Source organism: Cyprinus carpio, chromosome A5 (assembly GCF_018340385.1).
Source record: "Cyprinus carpio isolate SPL01 chromosome A5, ASM1834038v1, whole genome shotgun sequence".
In the NCBI taxonomy this organism is placed as follows: domain Eukaryota; kingdom Metazoa; phylum Chordata; class Actinopteri; order Cypriniformes; family Cyprinidae; genus Cyprinus; species Cyprinus carpio.
This window is the reverse complement of record NC_056576.1, coordinates 28,455,962-28,483,631: the sequence shown is the minus strand read 5'-3', so window position 1 is coordinate 28,483,631 and position 27,670 is coordinate 28,455,962. Positions and strand designations below refer to the sequence as shown.

At 38.1% G+C, this 27,670-nt stretch overlaps 1 protein-coding gene across 6 annotated transcripts; it reads right to left on the bottom strand.

Moving 5' to 3' along the window:
* Positions 1 to 74: 74 nt before the first annotated feature.
* LOC109062453 (calmodulin-regulated spectrin-associated protein 1-B-like) lies at positions 75 to 27,670 on the bottom strand. Of its 6 annotated transcripts, none has more exons than XM_042756747.1 (19): positions 27,394 to 27,670; positions 26,642 to 26,806; positions 21,913 to 22,175; positions 17,177 to 17,338; positions 16,143 to 16,223; positions 15,404 to 15,436; positions 13,201 to 13,342; positions 11,822 to 11,961; positions 11,623 to 11,719; positions 11,254 to 11,422; positions 9,768 to 9,859; positions 9,448 to 9,526; positions 7,061 to 9,332; positions 6,602 to 6,738; positions 6,261 to 6,475; positions 6,043 to 6,145; positions 5,785 to 5,906; positions 1,441 to 1,559; positions 75 to 1,313 (listed from the first exon to the last, which is right to left on the bottom strand). In XM_042756747.1, exons 2-19 carry the CDS (start codon positions 26,790 to 26,792, stop codon positions 1,017 to 1,019), a joined length of 4,674 nt encoding a protein of 1,557 aa, XP_042612681.1. In that variant the 5' UTR covers positions 26,793 to 26,806; positions 27,394 to 27,670; the 3' UTR covers positions 75 to 1,016. The 6 variants fall into 6 exon arrangements, with proteins under 6 accessions (XP_042612681.1, XP_042612678.1, XP_042612684.1 ...); XM_042756744.1 differs by lacking the exon at positions 27,394 to 27,670 and adding an exon at positions 27,199 to 27,366; XM_042756750.1 differs by lacking the exon at positions 27,394 to 27,670 and adding an exon at positions 27,199 to 27,366 and having other exon boundaries at positions 7,061 to 9,284.

Genomic DNA, 27,670 nt, shown 5'->3' with positions numbered 1-27,670 from the left:
GATCTTGACACCAAACACAAGGCTTTTCTGAGTGTTCTCGAACATTTAAGCACAAGGATGTCGGCAGTGTTGACACCTCTTTTGCTGAGGAATGTTTTCAACGTTGGTAAATAATTAGACAGTGACTGCAAAGGAAGTAACCGATTATGAATATATTAAATACTGTCATTCAAATCGTTTACAGCGACACTCTTCATAACAGAGCATGCTGCTCTTCTGCATGAGAAAAAGCTCCAGTGCCAACATCAACATGGTTACATTGCATGATAATAAAAGCACTAAAACATGATCATAAGGGCACCATAGTACAGACCGTCCAGAGGAGAGGCTGCTACAGAGTAGAACAGAAGAGAAGAGAACTGCACATGACACACATCAAGGTCTGTTTGACTCCCTATCGAAAGGGACCATGGAGTCTCCAAAAAATGGGCTACAGCTGAGCTGCTTTTTTTTAAAGCGCAGAATAAACAGACAGAGTACCACAATGCATGAAGGCCAAAAGTATGTAGACCTGGGACAGTCCCAGTGACAACAGAGGAGCAGCATGTTTTTTAGAAAAAAAAAAAAAAACGTTTTGTTGAGAGGCAAGTCAGCTATTTTTTTTTGTTTGTTTGGGGTTTTTTTACAGTAATTTGAGTTCTGGCAGTCCTCAGAGGCAGCAGACATGTTTTGAAGACAGTAAGAGTAAAATGCGTATCCCTCGCAAAAAAAGGGGGAAACAAATTAAACCAAAAACACTCGTGGGGGTAGTGTTTCATTTAAACGAACTAATCAGTGCCAAACTAATAAATATTTCAAGTAACAAAAAATGTATCATGTAAAAAATGTATCAAGACCACAGGATTGTGGGTAAAGGACTACTACAACCCAAAAAAACATTCAAATGAAGTGCATGTTGATTCATGCCTGTTTGTTTGTTTGTCCAGCAAGTCTCTTCCATCCAAACTCTGATGGAAGAAGGTAAGTGATTGCAGGCCTCAATGCAAAAGTGCAGGTCTTACTAGTGCCACTGGACTTCACTTTCCGCTCTTTTTTGGCCCGACAGGTCTTTTGGCTTGCCACAGGTGGTTATGGATAGTCAGAGCATCTACACTAACAGACACTGTCTTGGCAGGGATTACCGTGAACTGCTTACGGTCTGAGCTATACTTGTAGATTTTGTCAATCATCTTCTTAGTGATGCTCTTTGGCCCTGTGCCGGTGAGCTTGTGGATCTCCTCTGTGTCGGGAAAATAGGAGTAAAGTGCTCTGAACTGACAGCCACTGTCCCGGAAGAGAATCATCAAGTGGTTGGATTCACACTTCTCCAGCTCCTACCAGTAAAAAGAGAAGCAAGTATTTAGTTTTTTTTTTTTTTCCACTGTAATTCAGTATTAAGATTTATTGGTAACATTACAGCATACTATTTACATGCCATGAACCTGCAAACTGGTCACACACCTCAAGAATGGAGTTCTTCTGCGGTTCATTTACTTTCCCCGCTAAGCAGCAATGAGAGATGGCGTTGTGGATTATCGGCTTGTTGGACTTTGAACTTGGCTCCTTGAAAAGCTTGGGTCCTACAGTGACAAAATATTAATACAAAAACACTTAAAAAGTATTAAAAATGTTTTTTTTTTAAAAATCATCAATACAGGATTCATGAGACGCATGGATTTCCTTTCAGGTCATGGATTATTAATTTTCTTTTCTTATTTTATCAAGATCCATTATCATTTTTTTTTTTTTACATATACACTACTGTTCAGTAGGGCTGGGCAGTGTGATGGTTTATATCGTTACCGCGGATCATCATCCGTGACAGCACGAGAGCAGTGCAGCACCCGGACAGCTTAGAAGAGCGCAAAGGCTCACAATTGAGGAAGCATTATGAATTAAGCTTACTTGATTACAGCATTCATATATCAATGTCGTAACTAATAGAAATAGCCCTAAATAAGGTATAATTATCAGCATCCTTCCACCTCTTAAGTAGGGCTGCACGATTATGACAAAAATCATAATTGTCGATTATTCACTTGAACATGTAATTGCCATTAATAATTACGATTATCACAATTTACATTAAATTATGTTTATACCATTGTTTGATGCAACTGCATGCCATATTTTTATATGAAAATAAACAAGCTGAAAACACTCTAACTGAAAAACTTTTAGTGCTTTTCTATAGTATTAAAGGTGTCATGTGTAAAAATTGAGGTAAAAATATCCAAAAAATGACCTACACGCATCAAAAGAATGAGAAGAAATAAGGGCGATGATGTCATTAAAAAAATGTCAAGTTATAGTGCTTGCAGAGATATCAACCTTAATTAGCATTAGCAGTACTAGCCACGGCCCGACAGGTGTCGTAATACCAGTTTCGGCCATGGGAGGCGGTATGCGGGCAACATAACCACCAGCCAACCTGCAATACACGAATAACTCGCACGGCTTGTGGGCGTACTTGAACCTGATGTCAAGCAACCGCACTCGGAATCACAAATCAAATCCGATAAGAAAAGGAGCCGAAACAGAGTAAACATCGGCACTGCTTTCCATCGCTGGAGACAACTGATGGACTTGAAAGAAATGAGCTTTGACTCCGAACTTGCAACATTTCTTTTGGATTGGTAAGTAAGATGCTGTTAGTATTCGCTAGAAGTTTGTTTTATATGTTTGCGTATTTTTTTTTCGGGAAGTTATAACATAGAAATGTATCGAAGGATGTTCGATAAACGTGCTAATGTTAGTGATGGCTAACTGTAGCTGCGTTTGATAGTTAGCTAGCTATAACTTACCCACAGATCCGATCCGGTTTTCACCTGTTATCTACCAAAGCCCGTCTCTACAAAGCTGATGCTAAAATTTAATATAACATAAAAAATAATATAAAATAACATTACCTAAGAAGCTTGAAATGTCTTCGATGATAATGAACCCGAGAGAGAGAGAGAGAGAGAGAGAGAGAGAGAGCGCCCCGGCCGCGTGCGCACTCACTCACTATATTCAGAGCGGTCAAGTTTTTGAAAGCGTGTGAAAAGAGTCAATTGCGTGTGTCTCACGGTGAATGCTTGAGAGTTGGCAGCTCTGGTTACGTTGGTTGGCGCTAGCTTGGTCAACATCAGCTGTCTGATGTTGACCAATGATGTTGACAGAATGCTGTCTGTCAAATTAATTTAATTCAGATAATGTGTATATACAATTCAAAATGTAATATGAACAAAACGAATATGAACATATTCACTGGTAAAGGTGAAGGGGAGTAGCTTGAAGATGTCATGTTTTAAAAATCACTTGACATCACCCAACGTTCCTCTGGAGGCAAAACGTCCTTTAGGCTTAGGCTATGGTTCTAGGGTTGTTGTGAAGGTAGGGGCGGAGCATAGAGACTATGCCGTTTCTCGTTTGTTACTCTAGAGTAGACCAATTCACTTTATTGAGGCATACTGCCCCCATCTGGTATGGAATGTGGAGTATGACTTGATTTTTTTGCCAGACATTACACATGGCTCTACCGACTGCAGAATGTCAACTATACATCGGATTGGTTTCTTCTTTAAATTAAAAAAAAAAAAAAATATATATATATATATATATATATATATATATATATATATATAATATATATATATATGGTATTATAATGTTATAATAAAACAAAAATTAAAATAATGGGAAAAACCCTTAAGATAACATCTAGAAAGTAAAAAATGCATCTTAAGCACACAGAATAACATAAGTGGACTTTAAACGATTAATTGCTGCTTTGAACGATTACGTAATTGTGGCATCCATAATTGTAATCACGATTAGAAATTCGATTAATTGTGCAACCCTACTCTTAAGTGTACAGTTCATTTTTGCACAGAAGAATCGCATTCAATGTGGACGTGCAAGCGGTTGCCGTGATAATGAACAAACTGCTTGTTAAAGCAAATATACATAATCTGAGGCAAAATTACTAAATATTGAGAATGCAACAGCACGTATTATATTTTTCTAATACCAAATGATCGGACACTGATCAGAACCAGCTGATAAAATAATGACGTGGTTATAGAGTGTGTTTAAATAAAACTACTTAGTCAGCACTAACAGTAACTGATGTTCAGTTTGCAAACTGCTGCTCTCCTTCTAGTCACTACTGAACTCTTCCCTCTCTTGATCAAAGCTCCAGGTGAAGGAATTAATCAATTAACCCCATGTCGTTCCAAACCCGTAAAAGCTCCGTTCATCTTCAGAACACAATTTAAGATATTTTGGATGAAAACCTGGAGGCTTGAGACTGTCCCATAGACTGCCAAGTAAATAACAGTTTATAACGCCACAAGGATGCGCTGTTTTATTTCAAATCAAAGCTAAATACACATAGAAACAGCGCATCCTTGTGGCGCGGATGACACAGAAGAGCATACACAGCATACAGTGATAATGAGACAGGAGAATGTTGACAAAGGAATTATTTAATAAAGTCGTTATTTTTGTTTTCTTCTCTTAAAAAAAAGTGTTCCCGTTGCTTCATATAAGACCAAGATTGCATGTCTGATGGCAGATGGAGTATTCTGATGACGACTTTCATACCTTTTATGGACCTTGACACTGTTATTTACTTGGCAGTCTATGTGACAGTCTCAAGCCTCCAGGTTTTCATCCAAAATATCTGAAATTGTGTTCCGAAGATGAACGGAGCTTTTACTGGTTTAGAACGACATGGGGGTAAGTGATTAATGACAAAATTTTCATTTTGGGGTGGAGAATCCCTTTGAAACCGCAGTATAAGCAGCGAACAAATTTAAATAATTAATAGTAACCTTCAAAATTAAATGGAAGTAAATGTAATTTATTATGAATAGAATATGACAATATAAAATATTTTGATATTATAAACTGATTCAGATTTATAAATAACTGAGAAACACCTTATTTAAAGTTTAATTGCACCTATTTAATATCAATCAGTTGGGGGCAGTTAATCTAATCTAATCTTGACTGTGTTTTTACGAAATAAATCATTTACAAAATAAAAGAAAAAGAAAAATCAAACAAGGTGAAGTACTTTTCATTTCTAAAGTATGAGTTTATTTTTTATTATATAAAGCCCTTTTTGAATTTTTCAGCAGCTATTACTCCAGTCTTCTGCATCACAAATGCTGTTCTATATGGAAAAAAATAATAGAATACAATCATCTTATCAGAACGTATTTGATGTTTAAAATGAAACCACATGGAGCAGGAATTTGGACCAATGGGATTTCAATGTGGGCGGGGCTACCAAGTGTGACATAAATAGAAAACAACTGACCAATAAAATGTTGCCTTGCTGTCATGGCTGGTTAGGGCAAAAATATTTCATGGAGGATTAATATACAACTTTTTATTGTGCAATGCATACTTCATCTTTAGAGCAAGGCAATGCATGTATTCAAGCAATAGAACAAAAACTATGCATTTGTCCTGTAAAACGTATTAGTCAAGATGTTAGCTATAATTTAAAAGGAAACAAGTGAAATGCTTTACAGAGTTTGGGCTCAAAGGAAAAATTCATCCACTAATATCTGCCCAAACAAAAACTCGTGTGCTTATGTACTCAAGCACACAGACAAACATACTGGCTGATGCATGGTCAAGATCACATAAGCATGCTGCTGTTTTTAACACAGGATGTTGTCCTCGTGCAGAGGAATCTAAAACAGTATAAATAATTTAGTACTCCAGACAAGAAAGTGGCACCCACAGTTATTGAGCATCAAAACAAATATAAACCACTTTTGTCCTACAGAACGGAAAGTGAAAACTCACCAGTGTATTCCGCCATGGAAGTTGATGTAATGGAAGATGCGGTGGAACCGTTGTCCCAGTCTCTCTCTGTAGTACGACTGGAATTGCGACTGAGGCCTGGAAATGACTCTACCGATTCCCCTCTGTTAATGGAAAGAACAAACAGCAACAAAGTGCTTTGAAGGTCACATTCTGAATACAGTCAATTGATTTTGAAACAAATGAATGAAATGCAAGCACGCATCTGCACACAGCATGTAGGACATGGGAAGGACTTACCGTTGAGATCCCACCCCTCCTGAGTTGACACTGTCTGGTTCAGTGGTGGCCACAGAGGCCAGTGACAGACTAGAGCCAGACTGGGCACTGATGAGATTCTCATCTGGTGAGGGACATGGTTTCATTATTTCAGTTTTATAAATGTTTGAAGTGCCATCAAACATTTCTGCCATTAGCTCAGTAAAAATGCAACAACAGAAAGCACAGTTAATACTTACTGGCAGCAGGACATTTGGCAAGTGTATAAACTGTGGGTTCTTCCTTCAGCACAGACTTCGGCCTTTGTTTTTTGGGCTTGGTCTTGGGTTTGGGCTGGGGCTGTTCTTGCTCCTCACACATCTCTTGCTGTTTTCTTCTAAGGTATTCCTGCTTTATCATCTCTCTCCTGGCCTTCTCATCCTCTTTTCTGAGTCTTTCCTCTTCAGCTTTCCTCCTGGAATTGGAAAAGGAAAAGAGGCTTTAACATATACAAACTCAATGAAAAAAAAAAAAAAGTTACAACGCATCTTTTTATCATATTTATATTCATGGAAGATGACACTTTAAAGGTTGCCAGTACCTGGCTTCATCTCTTTTCAGCTCACTTTCAGCCTCCATCTGTTGCTTGCGGAGATGAGCCTCCTCTGCCTTCCTCTGTTGTTTTAGCAGAAACGCTGCTCGCTTTTTGGCCATTTCATCCTCTGCTTTTTGCTCGTCCTGCAGACAAAAAAACATCAAAACTAGTAGGAAAAGTCAAACCATTAAAACATTCACATTTTCGGCACTCAGTGTTTTTTATTTATTTATTTTTTTGCTAGGGTGTTACTTAGTGGGGTTTTCTTGGCCACAAAGTGGGAGTGGGAAAGATTAAATGCCATAGTATGCTTAATACTTAATAAACCTCTAACCCCAAGTATGAACAGCAGTGATGCCACTAATAAAATGTAAGCACATAAAACAAATCTAATCCAATCCAATACAATCCATTTTCTTTCAGATAAATGATTTGATAATGTCTTGTCCACTGCATTCAATTTACCTTGAAAAAGAAGCCCATGCCAGACTTCTTTTCTCCATCACTTCCATCAGTGGTGACTTCCAATACATTGGTGCTTTCTTCATCTGGGTTGCCAGCCAAATCAGACAAGTCTACCTCAATAATATTAACTTTTCCTCTTGAAATATCCTCTGAGGAGAAATTATCCCTTGCTGGCCCATCATCAAATGTAGCCTCAGCATCCTGCAAAGTACTGGACATAGATTCTTCAAAAGTGACACCAAGGGCCACAGAACTTGGTTCCCTTGAGACCATCCTCAAGTTAGCTTCATCGTTAAGGTGGAATGTAGTGCTTTTTGAGTTCCCTTTGTCTTTGTTGAAAGAGTCTGATTTTGCAGAGCTTTGCACAATGTACTCAGGCTCTGCTTTGGGGGTCCTGCCCCCTTGAATGGATTTGGCATAGGGGCTGTCAGTAGGTGTAGGAGTGGAGATTTTCTGCCCTTTGCCGTGCTCCTTAACTAGCAACAGCTCTGAAGGTTTGGAACGAGATCGTGCTGAACTTAGTTTGGGTGGCTTTCGTACCACAGGGCTGCCACTTGGATCAACATAATGTATGGAAGCTTTGACCCTAGGTTCAGATGCATCACTTTGGTCACAGCTAGGTGGTGGAGCAGCAACTGTTGAAGACTGAAGATTTTGCTTCATAAGCATTTGCTGCTGGACCGAAAGCTGCATCATCTGCTGCTGAATGTTTCCTATGGCCTCATTCAGCAACTCAATGGAGCGGTTGCATTGATTAAGATCTATCTCCTCGTCCATATCTAAGGCACTAGGAGACACAGTCCCCCCACCTGCCCACTCGAGAGATGCCTTCTCTGGCTCTTCAGCCTCTTTCGGCCCATCTCTCGGTGCAGCAACACAGGTGTCATCTTTTGACGACTTCTCTTTTTCTTGATTGAGTTTATGGCCATCTTTCAAGTAGTACTCAGACTTTGTAGGCTGAGGGAGAGTGTCACTCTTCCCTTTCTTTACTATGTGCAGAAAAGCTGCTTTCCCAAGCTTAAGCCTTTGTCTTGCTGTCATGACCTCCATCTTCTTCTTTTGGGATTCAATTGCACGTCGCTTTTCTTCAAGTTGCATGTGGAGTTGAACGAGTTCGGAGGCCAGCATGTTGGCACTGTCCTTGTTCTGTGGTGTGGGGCTCTGGTCTCTTTTCATCCTCCAGGAGGTTAGAGGAAGCGGACAACTCTCTGAGCCATCTGGTGTGGTCCGCTGCGAGCTGCTTGTGCTGGAGTGGATATCTTGATTGCTACCAAACTTCTGCATCTTTCGTTCTGCAAAACTGGTCATGCGCACACTGCCGCTAGCTACACTGCTGACCTGGGACTGACCAGGGCTTGAGCACCTGCTCCCACCATCCTTATCCTCATGTTCCTTTACATTCATGTCCTCCCGCAGCTTGTCTGACTCTTCGTCCTCCTCATAGAACGGTTTCTTGTTTGGATGGAGCTCTTTGGTGAGTTCTGCATCCTGTTCCTCAATGGTCTCCACGGTCTCTATATCAGACCCTGGATGGATGCCCCATGCTTGGACAGGCCTCTTGTCCTCAAGCACCAATGAATGAAGGTAAAACCCAGGTGACCGCTCAGCAGAAAATGGCTCAACACTACTTGTTGCCAATGGTCTGAAAGCTTGATTCTGCCCAGGGGCTGGAGGCACTAATTCACTGGATTTAGGCTCAATAACTGTCTCAAACTCAGAGCTAGTGCTGGGGGTAAAGGTCCGATTAAGGGTGGATGGAGGTCTCCGTCTGAAAGATGAAACAGCACTTTCTGCTCCTGCTACTTTCCGTGCGGACCCTCGCTGCCGTCCCTCTCCCGACTCTTCTTCCTTATTTAGGCATACTGACTTCTCTTTGGCTGGTCTGAGAACGGCAGGCATCAGAGGTTCCAGGAGGAAACTGGCTGTTCGGGAATCTGAGGATGCTTCCTCCTGTATTCCCTGAACGCCTGTTTTAGCACCAGGGGTAGCACTCTGTCGTTCTGCATCCTCAGAGTTTAACAGGGTGGTGTCATTCTTAGATGAATCTGCCCTGGCACCTTCCTCATCCATGTTAACATTGCACAGCAGACCATGGCCATTGACCTGCCTTACATTGCCCTGACCTGGATGGATCTGGTGCTTGGGTGTGACAGTGGAGGCCAGACTGTCCTCACTGATGGAGCAAGTCAGACTAACGCTGTCGCCTGAGGCCAAGTCTGCATCACTGTCCATAGCAGAGTGGAGAACATATCGATTCAGCTGAGACAGTGGCCTGATTATAATAATAATAATAATAATAATAAGAGCATGACTAAACAGAATATAGATTTAATGTAATATCTTAAAAGGCATGTTTTAAGTACTCAGAATTATTTATAGTGTTGTACCTCTGCCGTTTATCTGACCAAGCCACTGTTCCTCTGGAGTGACCTTCTTGTGTAAAAGAATTGGAACGATTTCGACAGGCTGGTAAGAAAACACAAGAATTTGATTACCTGGCTCTACTACATTCAAGTTATATTCTAATTCAACCGCAAAAAGGAAAATGTTATATTTTTGTAAACTGTGAAAGCTCAGATTACAACAATAAAAAAAAAAATCATAATATTATTTAATCTCAGAGACTCGAGATTTCTGGGTACCCCTTCCATGTGAGCATGAAAACGAATATTTTCATACGAATGGCAGCAGAATCTTAATGCCATACCCGTGCTTTCCTCTCCTGGCTGAGCCTTCTTCTGTCTGTGTCTCAGTGGCAGAAGTGGGTGGGAGGGGCTGAAGCTGGAACTCCCCTTATTACTGAAACAGCAAGCAGAGAGTACAGTTGGCAAACCACCAGCACAAAAATATTAGGATGAATGACCTTCAGGCCCCCAGAGGTCTATCCAGCCAAAATCTAATCGTAACTGACATTCAGCATTTTCCATGTGGATGGACAAATATAGACAAGCAGCACTGCTCTGTTTAGGACCTTAAAAAGAATAACTTCAACAAACAGTCTGAATACTACAATTAGAGAGCAGTATTAAAGGCACTAGCATGACATTAAAATGCCTTTTATGTCCAAGTAACACATATATTTCAGTACTAGTGAAATAAGAGTAAGCACAGTAAACATAATTCTTTAATGATTTTAAGTTAGGCAGGGCAGCACAGTCCCGTCTCAGCATGCCAGAAAGACACAGGCACAACATGACAAAGCAAAGACATTATGAGACTCTATGATTCAGATGTGAATCATAATCATGCAAGCAAAGTTCCCTCTAATGTGCATGCATGCATAGCTGTGGAATTCTGAACTGCAAACAAAACTCTCCAGCATACGGAAACCCACAGAGGTCATTATTATTCTTGTTCGTGTATTGCTGAAATCAAAACTGCTAAAACCAGTGTATAATGTGATGTGATCCGCATGTGTAGCAGCGGTGCTTTAAAAAGGATGCAGCAACAGATGCACCTTTGTCATAATATTAAAGCATAAATATATAAACTAGTCTTTACCACACTATTTGACCCATCCATACTTACAATCACAGAATCTGAAAAGTTATCATTTAAAATATAACAGAAAAATAACAACAATGCCTCTATAGATGCCTAAATATCAACTATTATCCGAGACGGTCCTCACTGCAGAACACAAGTCCAGGGGGCGTGGTTGGATGCAGATTAAACTCCTCCCATCTGACATATACCTAAACCTACCAGTCTCCACCCCCTAATCCCTAAACCTACAAATCTCCACAAATAGATGTGGGTTCAACCACGCCCCCTCGATCTTGTGTTCCGTAGTGACGGGCTACTCTATTATCTTGACACAGCCTAAATTTATGCAATATATAATTTTTCCATTTTCAGATACTCTGTAAAATGAAACATCCTGCATTAACTCTTCTGCATAAATGTTTTATATTTTTTTTTTGTTAAAAAAAAAAAAAAGAAAAGTCAAGAGTGGAACATTTATGGGTTGGTGCACAGTGTTTCTACTCTGGTGGCTATGGAAGAAAAATAATGACAAATGTCTTTGAAACAAAAAAGCATGTTGAATTGCACTAACTGAATTTTAATTATTTAACAGTTTATTTAGAAACAGATCTAAGGAGAATGTCCGAGGCATATTTTACATCTACAAAGATCACTGACATTTAAACCTAAAGCTACACATGCAAGAGACAAAACCTTAATGCACTTACAGAGGCTCAGATTCTTCAGGGTGCAGGAAGTACCTGTTACAAACTTCCGGGCTGTTCTGGACAGGAAGCGCCGGATCAGCCACACCAGGAGACACCAGGAAGCTCCGTTTGGTGGCATTGGAGATGGGCACAGTTGGCCTGGCACTCTTGGGCTGAGTCATTGCTCTTGCTATAATACAAAAATTGATTATGAACTTAAATTAGCAAAACAATAGGCAAAATATGAGGAGGTTGGTTGAAGCTTCATGGAAACTTTATTAGCTTTAAAACACAAAATAAAAAACACAAACACACACACACACAACAAATTTTAGCCCCTTCATCCAACAGTATGACAAATTTACTGCCCAAAAAAATAATGTTCTTCACCATCTTTAAATTCCTGAACATCTCTCGGCTGGACAAATTCCGGCTTAACAATCTCAAACCACCAGAAGAGCTCTGCTACAAATACAATGACATTTTGCTGCGGAAGAAAATGAACAGAGATAGAATCAAGAACAGAACTATACGGAAATGAAACATCCTGTTAATGAGAAGACACATTATACATGACTGAATAACTTACCTTGAGCACAGGAGGTGCGTACAGCATGTCCTCTAAAGTCAAATAAAAGCTTTTGTTAAGGTACTCATTGGTGAACTCTTTCAGCAGCTGGATATTATAAAGGCTGTCTGCTATTGAGGTCACCTCTTTCAAGCAGATATCTGCAGATAACAGAAAACACAAAGTTAGCAAATAAGCTATCCTAAGGCATACAGGCTCTAACATTCATAATTGCTAAATCAAGGGCTGAATCCAAACAAGCTCAATATTTGCTTGGGAGTTGAAATATCAGAAAATAACTTTTCACAGAATATTCACTTAGCTCAAGAGGCAAAGTGCAGTGAAGCACCAAGGGAATAAAACTACAATCAATCAAAAATATAAGAAAGCAAACCAACAAAACTCTTAATTAACCATATAAAACCTAATGTATTATATTTGCTATGCAAGTTTCTAAGGCCTCTAAATGATCAACCTGATCAATGTTGTGGAACTCTGAAATATTTACTGAGTTTTATAAAATAAACATAAGCATAACTTTTACATTGTAGTTGTTCATCTTGAAATATCACTACCAGAGCTTTGATCATAAAACTAAGCCTTTTAATATCAACTTATTAAGACATATTATTGGGAGATAAAGAGAGACAACTTATATTTATATGCATTTTATGTAAGTAGTCTGCTATACTGTTAGAAAGATCTATCCAAATTTCATCTTAGATTTTGGCCAATCTAATATCAGTAACTGCACCAAAATGCATATTTTTGCTCATTTTGAGCCACTAACTTATTTTGTATTTTTTTTGCTCCTCAGGTATAAACTTAATATTCTTCTACATTATACTATGAGTCACAACTGCCTGATGTATCAAATATGATGCTCAGTTATTAAAAAAAAAAAAACTTTTCTTCAGATTTTTTTAAAATATATTTTGTTTAGTGATTGAAAAAAAAGTTCCATTTCAAACAAATTATTTTTGTAACTTATTTTACATGTCAGGCTTAACAGGATTAAAATGAAGTGCAGCATCTGGCTTAAAGGGCAAGTGGGTTAAAATTCTTTCTTCTTCCCCAGCTAAATGTGCAGAAAACAATTGTAAGCAAACAATTCGTATGATCTTCCAAAGAATGTAAGCTCTGTGGCGCCATCAAAACATGTTCTGTTTGTTTGAGCTGCCTCACATAGCAACAACTGGCTGAACCAATGGCCTAACTCTGGGCTGGGTCTACTTATAATAAGCCATTTAGGAGGGAGTAAGGGGTGGGGTGAAGGAGGCAGTATGAGTGTTTGGAAAACCTGATTAAGTTGGGTGCTACTAGCGGTTAAGAAATTTGCACACATGGCTTCCTTTAGACTAGCCAAGTAGTCTAGTATCCCTAGTGTTATTTCACTCTACCATCAAGCTTCATCAGGTCTGGGCAGTAGTAATGGACCATGGTCAGCAAAGCAGCACCGTCACACACGTCCCTGATGAGGTCCTCCAGCAGGGGGAAGTAGGGCAGCTGTCTACCTGAGGCATGATCCCGCCGATACCGTACCTGTGGGTGACATGAGAGGAAGCCAAACTGTCAAAACCATCTACAACAGTCTGTATTCAACAAAATAACCTTTGGTAAATGGCACTGGCATCATGTAGGCAAGAGACAGTTTTGCAAGAGGAGTATATTTGAGGCTATATTTGTGAGAATATTTGCTGATCTAATAAAACTAGGTTATAACATAAGACTAAGCGAATAAGACTATAAGAAAACTTTAAGGAATAGTTCACCCAAAAAAATAAATTAGCTGTATTTACTAATCCTCATATCATTCCAAGTAAGAAAAAAAAAAAAGATGAATAGAGACCTGAGCTGTCAAGGCAAAAATATCATAAAAAAATCAAGACAACTTATGCACTAAATCAAAATTAGTTAGTTGCTAAAATCATTTGCTCCACTGTAGCTCTTAAATGTCCAGGCCCAGTTCTCATTCACTTTTGTTGTGCAGTCAAGAGCTGCTTGAACATACTTCACAACTATTGCTTTTGTGTTCCATAGAAAAAGCAAAATGATACAGGTTTGGAACAAAATCAGGGTGATTAAAAGATGATAATTTTTATGTTTGGGTGAACTGTTCCTTTAAACAACAACACAGGAGAACAGTAATTAGCCACAACACACATAACTCAACAACAGCTAAAGATATGAATCACAAGATCAGAGGGAGAAACATTGATACGCTGTTGATACATATAGGACTACAATTTTACATTCTCATGAATGTATGCAACATGGTTGCATAATAATACACCTGCATAAACAAATAAACAAAAAAAGAACCTAAAAGTTTTTTAAAACATGCAGTTTGCAAAAGTAGTGGTTGACTGATATGGTTTTTTTGATGGCCAATAGAAAACCAATATATATTTATATATTTCACTTAAATAGATAAAAAACAGATGCATAATTTCTGCATTTAATTTTAAATGACATTTACTAAAACATTCAGAAATCATTTCAAATGAACTAATTTGAAAAAATAATTTGAACTTGATAAAATAAATATTTAAATAAACATTTATATTTTAAATAGAAACTTGTGCATTTTTCATAAATGAAAAATAAGGAAGTAAGGAAGTAAACAATGTAACCAACAATGCACTCAGGAATCTGGTACATTTATATTTAAGAATTGTATTTTCTCAAAAAATGCTAGCTAACGGTAATTGTTGCTCATGCATGTCACACAGTGAGCACTGAACTCTCTTGTCTGCATCCGATTAGCGCAGCTTGAATCCTTTGTACAGACCATCACGCACAGAGGTATATGTATGAAAAAATTATTACAGCACTTCAATTTGTATGACTAGACAGAACAATGGTAGTAAACTAATGTAGACAGAGAATGGGTGCTCCTATGCATCTACGCTTAGGCCCCATCAAAATAAAAGTCCTGCTTCCAACTCTTTATTGGAAAAAGAGGGGAAAAAGGTATCTGATTAAAAATAAAAAGCCAAACATTGGCCTATATATCGATCGACCACTACACAAAAGCTCTCTGCGCTTTAATTATGGCAGCCATAATCATTATCTTGTAAATGTGCTCAATCAGTTGTGCAGTCCTAACAGTCACCAAGTCTAGGTTTCAGCTAGGACACAGTGAAAGCTAGAAAGCAGATCTAAAGGTTAAGAAGGAGACAGAGGATCTATGTGCCATTCATGAAACCCCAACAGGCTCCAGCATGCAATGGGCCGGTACAAACATAAGATCAGGCTACACAAGACAAGGACCACACGTCAGAGACACAGGCAGAACAAGGAAGAGACAAATGAAGGTGGAAATAACTGCAAGAAATGAGATGATGAAAGCTGAAGTTAGAGACTCAATAAGACACATACGCACACACACACACAAGTTTTCTATGTTGAGTGTGTTATGTGTTTAGTGCATGTGTTTAAAGGGTGAAAGGCAGATCATTTTGTGCGATTACAATAGCTTGACAATAGCTTTTCCCAGTGTGCACTGATTAGATAAAAGCGTGGCCTGAGTGGTGATGGCGTACGCTGGGATTGACACATACTACTCGTGCAGTGGAAAGGAAGCACTCACAGCCAACTTACAGGTACTAGTTTCCAATACCATTTTGAGGGAGACTATCCCAGTAGCGAGGGAGGAGGTTAAAGGGAAAGAGACGGGAAGAGGAGCAGAGAGGATTTAAGGTCAGGGAAGAAAAGAGCAGACAGATGTGACCCTGCTATGAGGTTAGAAGGAAACGGAAGGAGTGATGCCACTGACGATATTAGATCATTTCCATAAGGCTGTTGTTACATTAGTACCATCTATTCAGATGTAAGTCTTGCAATTTTAGTTCACAACCGTTTATGATCTTGTTTACACCTGGTAATAACAATTGTTGCATTTGATACCATCAAGTGGTCAGCCAATTCTGTGTCTAGTGAACACTTAAAAAAAAATTTAAGACAAGGACTGTACAACTGCGGAGGGGACTGGATATCGAATTGTGATTTTTATATTGTTTGGATAAAAATTGTGACTGTGATTTCAAATGCAACTGAGAAAAAAAATCCAGGTTTGGCCCAAATTTTGTGATTATCTATCAACACAAGTATAACAATAAATTTATATTTATGAATATATTCTATTAATTATTATTATTATTACAAAGTTTTCTGTAAAAGCACAAATGGAATTTTTTTTTTTCTCCAGAGCAGTTCGGATGATGTTTTCTAGGAACATACAACCCCATTTACAGGAAACAGATGGGAAAAACCAGGTCTAAACAGAATCAGAGAGTTTTACGATCTGTGTGTGAAACTCTTGTGCTGGGATGTCTGGTACCTTCTGATGACTTGGAGATTCCAGCAGATGCTGCTTTGATTTGTGTTCCTTCTCTGTGATCTCCCTCATTTTCAGGTTCACCTGCAATACAAAGAAGGGATTGTTCTAATGAACATCTGAGGTTTATTCAGGCTTCTTTTAAAAGTGCTGGCATAAGTCTCCATGCTAGCATGAACAGACATGCTCCCTCCAAGCACTGAAAGTCCCCAACAGGACTAGACAAATGCAGGTAAGCTATTACATTTACATATTTACATATAAATTTATTCATTTAGCAGACGCTTTTATCCAAAGCAACTTACAAATGAGGAAAAAAGAAGCAATCAAAACCAACAAAAGGGCAATAATATGTAAGTGCTGTAACAAGTCTCGGTTAGCCTAATGCAGTACACATAGAAATTTGTTATACGTGTATACTGTATATATATAGTAAGTGATGTATATATACTAATTTTTTATTAGGGATGCACGATATTGCATTTTTGCCGATATTTTTCAACTCATTTTGGCTGATAGCTGATGCCAATACCGATATATTTCCTTTTGTTTGGAAACAACACCAAGTCCCTCCTGTGCAGAGATTATAAACTAATTATTTGTCATTTTGGCTATTTTCAACAAAACATACTTGTGAGAATTAAATAAACAATAATGAAGTTCTTTTCTAATTAGAGTACACTGAAAGCTTTGACAAGAACTATAAATAAACTATAAGTCAATCCCTTTTTTTTTTCTTTTCTTTTTTCTTTTAACAGACAGATGAAGTGGTAACCTAAACATTTTATTTGAAGATTTAACATTTGTAGATGGTCTAAAGCAAAAAATCTTTTAGAGCTCCTTGTATTAAAGTCACACCCTGAGCACATGCGAGTTATTCGTCTTATAGGCAAAGCATATTAGCATAATTTTTCCTATCAGGCTGATGCCGATATTTGCATTTTAAGCCATTATCAGCCTGTTCCTATAATATTGTGCAGCCCTAATTCTAATTCAAACATGACTTGACTAAACTCCACACCCTTCAAAACACACACCTTGTTGATCCAGAAGACCATAGCATCCTCAAGATCAAAGGGGAGCTCCTTGGAGGCACTGAACGTGGAGAAACGCTTCACGCAGGTCACAACCTTCTCAATGCTGATCATCTCCACGGTGTAGGCCATCATCAAAGCATCGACCATGGGGATGTGGGAACTCTGTGCCACACAACAGAGAAAGAGATGTCACACTACTGTATTAAATGCAGCATAATGAACAAGAAAATATGACATTTTAATAAACTTTTTAAAAAAGAACTTTCACAAATATATTTAATGAAAATGTAGTACCTTTGCAAATGTAGTATTCTTACACTAAGTAGCATATGTTGTCTTTTTTTATTTTTTTTATAAATACTTCAAATAAAACATTTATTATTATTATTAACAGTTATAATAACTATGTACAAATGGCAAAAATATAAAAAGCTTTTTTGGAATGAAATATGACCCAGACTGTCTTCTCTAGATCGTTTTTTAACAGGACACTGAAAATATGGACTGTTTCTACATTTCCAAGAATGGACTTGTGTTCTTGTGGAGACCGGCCTTGCCAGGCTACCTTAAAGAATGAACACAGAATGCATCTTTGTGAGAATTGAGATTTGCTGTGATATTGCTGCTCAACTGATGATAGTCCCAGCATGTTATAAGGAGCTTACAGGCTTCCGTACGTCGACCGCCCGCAATGTCTTCTGGGAATTCTAACAGTTTGATTCTCTCAAGTCTGCATTCGATGCATCCTCAATATCAAGAACACATCCAAGCACTTTCATGCATCCCCTGTACTTGCGTTCTTGAGTATTGGAATTGAACTTTGACGGTTAATGATGACGTAGAGTGAGAACACAAGGACACAAGATCGCTTAAGAATGAATATTGAGAAACGGCCATGGTACTTTAAAAGCTAGTAAAAGAAACATCCTTATACTCAGATAGTCCTGATGTTTAAGGGAACTGTTTTTCTTCAGACTTAGAATGGTAAAAATGTACACACAGCTCTGTGGGAATAATCACATCCTATTTAGCCCAAAGAAGGTCATACTGATCTTAATAAGAAAAGCACTGAGCCCAGTTAATCTGCCAAAATAAATCACAATCAAGATGAATTAACATAATTTTCACATTTGTTAAACTTTGCTCACGCTGGCTACAATCCTGAACACTACATCATGATTTGAATAACCTATTTTAAAGTACACCAAGCATTTTAACATTCAATTTAAGTCTGTGAATATGAACTGTTATACGAAGCCCATCCAGTTACCATAGCAACCCCAACACCAGTCAACCACTGACTTTTTCATATGGGCTCAAATTACACGTCAGCACAATCTCAGCAGACTGATCCCTGACTCAAGGCAATAGTGTCAGCAAACTTTCACAGTGTTTTTCTCAGATATGCATGTAAGATGTCTGACAAGCATTAACCAGAAGACTGGAACGTGAATAGCTTTGGACTCAGATAAACATAGTACTAAAGCAGGAAAGCACACTATCACACTACTTCTACCATTTCTGCAGTATGTGTACGGTGCACAGTATTCAACTTTGCCAATGCAATACATTTGCCAATATGTGGATTATCCACCTTCTTCCTAACGAGTCTATAGCATTTTAAATTATAGGAGGCACTTCCGGTTTGAGGAAGTTCCACTCAAAAAGACTGAAACAATCATTTTAAATCATAAAGTTGCACTACAGATAATCCTTATCCATTGGTTTGACTGAATGAGCTGTACATTTTCCTTCAAGTGATATTTTCAGACATCTGGAGAATAATGTGACATCAAATTTTAATGAGACATGGTATAACAAGAATATCTACGGCAAGAGATCTTTTCAGTCCACTGCATTCTTTTCCTCCTGATTACTTTCTATTTTCCTTTATATTCCACTATAATTATATAAAAAAAAGACAACAAACACAGTGCAGCCTGCTCTTCCAATGGAATGGACTAAATCTCTCATGTTTTCCCCCCAAATCCTCTAATATGCTGATTTGGAGCCAAAGAAACATTTTATCATCAAAATTTAAAACAGTCATGCTACTAAGTATTTTTGAGGAAACTGATCCTTTTTTTTTTTTCAGGAGTCTTTACTGTCACTTTTGATCAAGATGTAACAGAGAATAAAGAGGCTGCCATGAGACTTCAAAACAGTACAGCCACCAAGGACCAAATTAACCATGCAGCATCTACGCCAGGGGTCATCTAAATCTAATTATTTTCATAGTACAGTATATAAAAATCATTCACATAGCACACATTTAATTAAACTAATAGCACATAATGTCAAAGTTAGTAAACCTCCATTCTGACTTTCATTAGTGATTGCACTCCACTCCCAAACACTCCCATGGCATCAGTGCCATGTATGTATCACTGATGCCATTACACTGGTTCAAAGCAAACAAATAATACATATACCTTTTAAAGTCATTAGGCTGTACCTACACACCTCAGAAAGTCATTCTGTTCAGTCTAACAGGTTTGTGTGGATCAGACCGTACTACACTCTGTACAGGGTGTGGGTTCGACCACAAAGATTTGCATTTGAAGAGATAAAAGCACAAGTGAGTGTACAATGCTGATTCACCAACATCAGTGATTGCCATTCAATGGAGAAAGCACCTCACTGGCTGATAGAATACAGCTGTGAATCAATGAAATCTACTCTCCACACTCTGTACTTAAGCTCAAGCACAGATCTCACTAATCGTTTGGACAGGTGATTATAGTGGCTATACATGAAGGGAAAAAACACACACTGGATATGCCAACAATAGCAGCCTTCTCCTCTCAGTGCAATAGATATCAGCAAAAGGAAGAGCTGTGCAAACCACAGTTTCCATGTCACACTTGCTTTTTCTTTGTCTGGATTTGGACTGTAATTAGTGCTTGCTAAGGCAACCATCACAATCATCAGTTATTCCTCTAGATAAAACACTGGTGCATGTGCTACAGCTGCGAACAATGCCTCAAATCATCCAGCTTATTGAGGAGAGTGCTGCTATTACTACTTTATATAAGAATGATATCTTATATAAGGATTACGTTTGACCTGGGGCTGTAAGCAACTACCTACAAACCACCCAGAAAACCGTGGCAACCACATCAAAACCATACAAAACACACAGTAATATGACCCTGCCATATCTTGGCAGCAGAATCTCAGAGAATTGGGGATAGGCTGTTTTGACCTGGGGCTAAGTCCTGAGGTCCATACGGGACCCCTGCCATATTTTGGCAGAAGAATATCAGAGAATTGGGGATGGGCTCTTTTGACCTGGGGCTGAGTACTGAGGTCCATACGGGACCCCTGCCATATCTTGGCAGCAGAATATCAATGGCAGTTCACGCGAAACCAGACTTCAAAATGTAGTTTAAAAATGTAGTTGGGGATTGCTAAGCAAAGAAATACAAGTGGACTACAATTTCAAATGCTAGCATAATGCTATTAAAGCACTATGTAACTTTTTCAGTGTTCAAAATTTGCTAAATATATATAATGAGCGAGAACATCATAAATTCATCTACCAAACCGCCTTTTTGTCTTATCCCAAATCACTACGGTACATTTATAATAAGTGATTATTTTTGGACTATTGTAGCCTGTTCGGGTCGTCACCGCTGCGGAGTAACACATACCTGCGTGAATTTCCATAGACATAAACTTGGAGAAATAGCTCCGGTTAGAATGTTCTTCCGCAGGATGTGTGCAGTTCTGTTTATTAACCGCTAGAGCACCAAAATTTACATAGTGTTGCTTTAAGTATTAATATATTTTTTCATCTTACTAACGACAAACTTTTGAAGGGCAGTATGTTTATAAACATTATATTTATTAATAAATGTAAATCACACATAGGGATGCACGATATTATCAGACTGATATCAGAATCGGCCGATAATGGCTTTAAATGTAAATATTGGCATCAGCCCGATATGAAAAATTATGCCGCTATGTATTGCCGCCAAGAGGAATACATTAACTCAAATGTGCTCAGGGTGTGCTAGTGATAAGATCACGTCAGCCAAATAAAGCAGTAAATGATCAGTATGTTTTGATTTAAAGGTCAGAAGCTATAGCTTACATGAAGGGAAAAAAATTAATAAAATTCACAAACATGACACCTGTAAATTAAATTATTTTATATATACTGATTTTTTCATTAATATCCAATATCTTTTATTTTTTAAACAAATCATAAGCTCTAAAAGATATTCTGAATTTTACAACTCTTTTGCTTTAGGCCATCAACAAATGTTAAATCTAAAAATAAAAGTTTAGGGTCAACACTGCATCTTTTTTGGGGGGGGGGGGGGATGGGGGTGCAGCGATTGATATATAGTTTATTTGTAGTTATTTTCAAAGTTTCAATGTACTGTCAAAAAACCTTCATTATTGTTTATTTAGTTCTAACAAATAAGTTATTTTTAAAAACTAACCAAAACTAAAAATATTTTGCTTATATTTTCTGCACAGGAGAGACTTGGTGTTGTTTCCAAACAAAAAGAAATATATTGGTGTCAACCAAAAAGTATCGGCATATTGGATATCGGCAAAAATCCAATATTGTGCACCCCTAATCACATATAATAATAAATATATAATCATGTATGCACAGACTATTCATACATTATGCACAAACATGCATACTGCAAAAATTAATCACCAAACATAAAAAAAAAAAAAATGACAAGTTTTGAATGCGACACTAACTGACACACCATTTTGATTGGCTGGCAGGTCAGATCTGAGTCGGTGACAGGTGTGTCATCGCCCTCCATAACATAGATGCCTTTGCGAGCCAAGGCTTGGATGACTGACTGGTGGGACTGCAGAGAGGCCACCTGGTCTCCTTTGAGAATGAGGGCACACACGCGACAGTACAGCTCACATGACAGCAGTAACCGGATCACTGGGGGCTTAATGTGCTCCTGGTCATACTGGTCTGTGTAGAAAGGATCTCGCAGGTCTTCTGGGATGTGATCTGACAGGAAGAAAAAACAATAAAATTAGGATATTAAGAAATTAAGACACTAATGAAATTAATATAATGACTTTGTTTTCAATTGTTGGAACAACTGTTCTATGTCTGGCACCAGTTTAAATCTACCAGCAATCCCTTGCTTTTGTTGCCAATTTAAGGGGTCATGAACTGACGAATCAAAATTCCCTTGATCTTTTGACATATAAGAGGTCACTGCACTATAAAAACATCCTGTTAGTTTCAGAACTCAAAACTTTTTTGTTAGTCTAAAAACAGCTTATATTTAAACCAATATGCTAAAATGACAGGTGTTGGAATGTGCCACTTTATAATGAAATAGTGTGGCTAAACCCCGCCCAGCAGAAGATAAACACCTGCTTCTACATTACTGGCTGTTTAGCCCCACCCACTGATTCATGCATGTAGTGTAAATAACAAGAGAGGCAAATGCAGGTCAATGTAGAAACCAAATAATAAAGATGCTCTGAAGACAAAATGCTGTGCAGTGCCAAGTTTAGGAAAAACACAGTCTTTGCATTGCCTTCCTTCAGATCCCAACATTAGGAAAGAGTGGATGAACTTTATTTTTAATGAAGATACAGACCGTGTCAGTAACAACTCGTCCTTTGTTCACTTCATTTTACTGTGGATTTATTTACAAACAAGGCACAATTCAACGCAGGATTTTCAGAAAGATGATGCTGTGCCGACTATGTTGGATCTGACAGTAATGTAGCACTCACAAGTGTGAGTGACAGTTTTTATTACGTGGTTACTATTGCTTTGTCTGTTATTACAAATCGTTTGATATGAACTGAGTAATTATGCATTTTTATTGTGAAGGATGTAGGCTGTCAAACATACAAAAGTGTTATCCAATCATAGCAGTGGGCGTTTACTTCCAAGTCTACAATCTGTCAGGCCTATTCAAAGAGCGTTCTGATGAGGAGGTCACAACAGGACAGCAAAAAGCCTATTACTTCTAAATTATGATGTTTTCTGATATAAAAAATCTCGATAACATTATAAGTGAACCTCAGATCACAGTACAAAATATTAATTAGAAAAAGGCAGTTCACAACCTTCTTAACACATTATGTGCTAGACAGTGTGATGGTGTGAAAAGCAAGCCATAGGGCTCTACTCTCTTCATGAGATCTCCCGTGCAGACACAGATGAGCTATGGCAGCTGGGGTATGGCTCAAACCACAAGGCTCAAACTGAGGGAAGGAGGGCCAGACGTGTCCTAGTCTGGGCAGCCATTGCTCCATCCACACCCACCTCACAAACATCCACACCCCCTGCACCAGTATCCCCCAGGAGAAGCATATCATTAAATGTAAAGGCACTGGGTCCAATCAATTTATGCACACACTTGCCCCCTCTGATGTACCACATGGAGCTGTCTGCTTTGTCATTTCTCTGATCACATATGCAGACATGGTTTTATGTTTATGCGGTGCGATGCAACAAAATGTATATAATGCATGAATATTATTCAACTATGACATAGGAAAGTAATCATAGCATTAATTGCACTAATGTGCACAGGGATATCTACTTAAAGCTGGGATACTATAATGAATGATTTTTTTTTAGAATTTCGATAACACTTTACAATGATGTATTAACTAACATTACTAACAATGAGTAATAGATTTGTTACAGTATCTATTAATTAAAATGTTCATCGTTAGTTCATATTAGCTCAGGTCCATTAAATAATATTAAGAGAAAACCTTTTATTTTAATACTATTAGTAATTGTGAATTAAACAAGATTAATAAATGCTTTAGAAGTATTTTTCATTGTTAGTTCAAGTTAATTTCTGTAGTTAACTAATATTAACCAAAGTATACAAATTATTGTAGTGTTACCAGAATTACATCTTAAAGTGTGTGTTAACTAAACATGAAAAATTCATAAAATCTACACCAAAGAGCAAGACACAGAAGACATGACAGCCTTAAATATGGGTCCCAGTTGCAATCATTTGCATTTATCCTAACTCTGATTAAAATAATATTAACAATAATAATAAATACTGAAATGAACATTCAAAGAGACATTCAAAGAAGTGATTAGCAGAATGCAAAGAAGCCCTCCAAATCTGGGCCACTTCTGACAGTAAAGAGGCACATGGCCTTCATAGCCATTCAGGCCAATTTCTGGGCCAAAACACTAACTGCAGCTTTCAGGGAATATCCTGAATGACAGATGAGCCAGGAGGAGGGGGGGAAAGGAGCAAAAAAAACTCCCATTTTTACGTAATAAATTGATATCCATGTTATTATTATTACCCATTTCTATTATGGCAAACTGACACACCCTGCATAGACAGTTCAGATAATTAAACATTCAACAGCAGAGAGAGAGTTTCCTCAGATTTCAAACAAGGTCAGGAGTCTAACACACCACATTACTGTTTCATTCACTAACGATGGCAGAGTGGGGTGCCTTTTTGTTACAGATTACATATCAGTGCATGCTTGAATACATCCAACAATAGGATACCATTCCACAGTGCCAGTTTTATGAGGTGATCTAACAGAAGCCATATGCTCAAACAGATCTTGTGTATAACTGTTCTGGGTAACGCCATGAATCAACACTGAATCAGTCCAAAAAAGGAACTAAATTAACATTACATGAAAAAGTGATTTAAAAAAAAAAAATCCACTCCTAAGAAGTTTGATGTCATTTGGCCACACATAGCACTGCTCATATGTAATAGTCATTAGTGACTGATACTAGAGCAGCAGAGACTAAAAATATACCTGGAGCAAATATGGCTGCTGGTCATCACTTTTTCCATATGCAGCCTGCAGGTACTCACACTATTAACCCTGTCTGAGTACAGAATGAATAATTATGCCTCATTATTGAGGATTTATCAACTGTGCATGACTGCAAGTAAATGCATCTTAAACACTGGTATTGTGTATTTTTGTTCATTATGCACACTTCAAAGAAACAGGAAAGCTTTTATGTATAAAATGTGCATCAAAGACACTTTTTTTTTTTTTTTTTTTTTTTTTTTTACTTGAGTCTCTCTCCCCATTCACTTTCACATGCAAAAGAGCAGCATTGATATTCTGCTAAACTTCTCCATTTGTGCTAATTGTGAAAATTAATAATCTAAAAAATAATTTTGAGGTAATTATGTGTAATTTTTGTTTTTTTAATGGTGGTGCAGCCCTAGCTGACAGGGAGTCGCTGGTATTAGGAAAACCCTTCCTGTTCATTTCAGCATTTCAGTTGTGCAAGCACTGCGGATGGGAAAAATGCTTGTGATCCTGACTGTCAAATACCACATTAGTGGACTCAGACTGCTGCCCTCCCACCCAAAACAACTACACTCCCTCATAAATCCCACAGACTGCTACTTCTGAGATATTTGCATTATTCAACTGGACAAAAAAAATATAAAGAACAGGGGTGAGCAAGCCTTCTCAGATATAAAATTTTTAGACCATATATTGTAATTGACACATATGTAATATTTCTTGACCTCTCAATTTGTTGAGTGGTATTTCCATAAATCCTAATTGGTAAAAAAATCAGTGCCCTATGAACGACAATCACAAAGACTAAAATTGTATATATGTTTTAAACATACCCAGGAAATACCCTTTCTGTATCATAGCAACACCACAGTGTTTGGATAATTTAAGCAGCTTGGAGATTCCATGGAACTGTGTGCGAATAAAAACTCCCACTTAGAAAAAAAGTAGCAGCTTTTGTTTTTTGTATTTAATAATAATAGGCTAATTAAAATAATTCAATACAAAATTCAATAAAAGTTTTTACTAATATCAGTTAGAGACTAGCCTATTATATTTTGCTGTGGTATCAACATTTCAGTGTTATTGAAAATATTAGTATCACCATCTTTCCAGGCTAAAAATAAATAAATAGCATGCTACTATCATGGTTGTTGAGATATAAATCATGGTATTCTTGGAAATTCTTTGTAAATATTGTACTATGTAAATACCCTGGTAAATGATTTCAACAGAATCCATCAAAGTACCATGGTATTATTATCTGATACCAGTGCAGTCCAATGTTTCTGCACTTATCCGTAAGGTGAGGTAGAATGGAAATACAGTACCATGGTTTTATTAAAATATCCCAAGATCATACCATGGTACATATATGTATCATGGTATCCTTTTAAGTACTATATAAAGACAATAGTACATGTTCAAGTATCATGGAATACCATTTTTGGACATGTAACGTTAACACGACAACGCCTAAGTAAGTATGAATATGGTAATCATTCCCATAATCATTGCTCAGGACCATAGTAAAGTGATGGTATCAGGTGGTAATACCACAGGGGAGCAGCACACATCTTCTGTCTGTCTAGCCAACTGTCTTTCACACAGAGTCGGTTAAGAAATAAGAGTCTTCCCCCTCTGTCCTGTTTAAATGTCATTAACACAATCAAACCAACTCACCGATACCGAAGGCTTTGGCAAATAGCCATCGCAGATTCGCCGCAATTTTGGCTCGGGCGGAATCATACATTTCCAGCGGCACGATCTCGAGCGCCTCGCCCGCCTCCTCCATCTTTCTGCGGGCGCTGTCAGCACCCAGCTCCGCGTCCATCCTGCGACCACCGCCTGCAAACACACATGCACCCTCACTTTCAAACACCCTTAACGGCTCTCTTTTGTGGGCATGCGGCGTTTCATAAACTGCATGTCAAGGATTGATGTGTCAGGAGCTTAGGAGCAATAACTCAATTCTTTAGCGTCCGAGCTAGCTAGCACATGAGTAGCTTTTATTCCAACACTACCCACTAAAATTTGTAATAATAATAAATTCCCAGACACAAACGACATGTACATTTGAAACAAAAAGCTACTGAGCAAAACAAACCTGACCGCCTGGATCTCCTGACAAGATAAGCTAACGTTAGTCTGTGATTAGTTTATATGCAAAGTAACTACATAGCCGTCGCCCAGGCAGCTAATAAACACCAAAATTATTTATTAAATGTTCAAACACTCACACGGAAAAGTAGATTTAACCATCTGTCATCATAGCTGCTGTCCTGACCGTAAACTGGTTTGCATGTTTTGACTGAAATAGTTACCAGCAGCTAACAGCTAACGCTGCTTAATGAGATGAGGAGTAGCGACCCGCAGCTAAACAACAGTCTCTTTGTCAGCAATTAATGAAAACAGCCACATGTACCGCCACGTACCTTCCAGATAATGAACTATCAACAATCCACTCTGGCAAATCTGTGGGTGAGAAATGAGTGAAAGGGGTAAAAGGCTCCGGCGGGAATCATGAGGCCACGTTTAGTCCGAACAGATACGAGTGTCGGTGGATGAATGACAAACCCTTGAGAGTGTGGGTTACAGCCTTCACTACTACCACACTTCAAAATAACAGTAGCAAACAGAGACTGTAAATACAGTTTTAAACGCGAAGCATTTGCTGTTCTGTTGTGAAAGAGTGTTATGCAGACAGATATT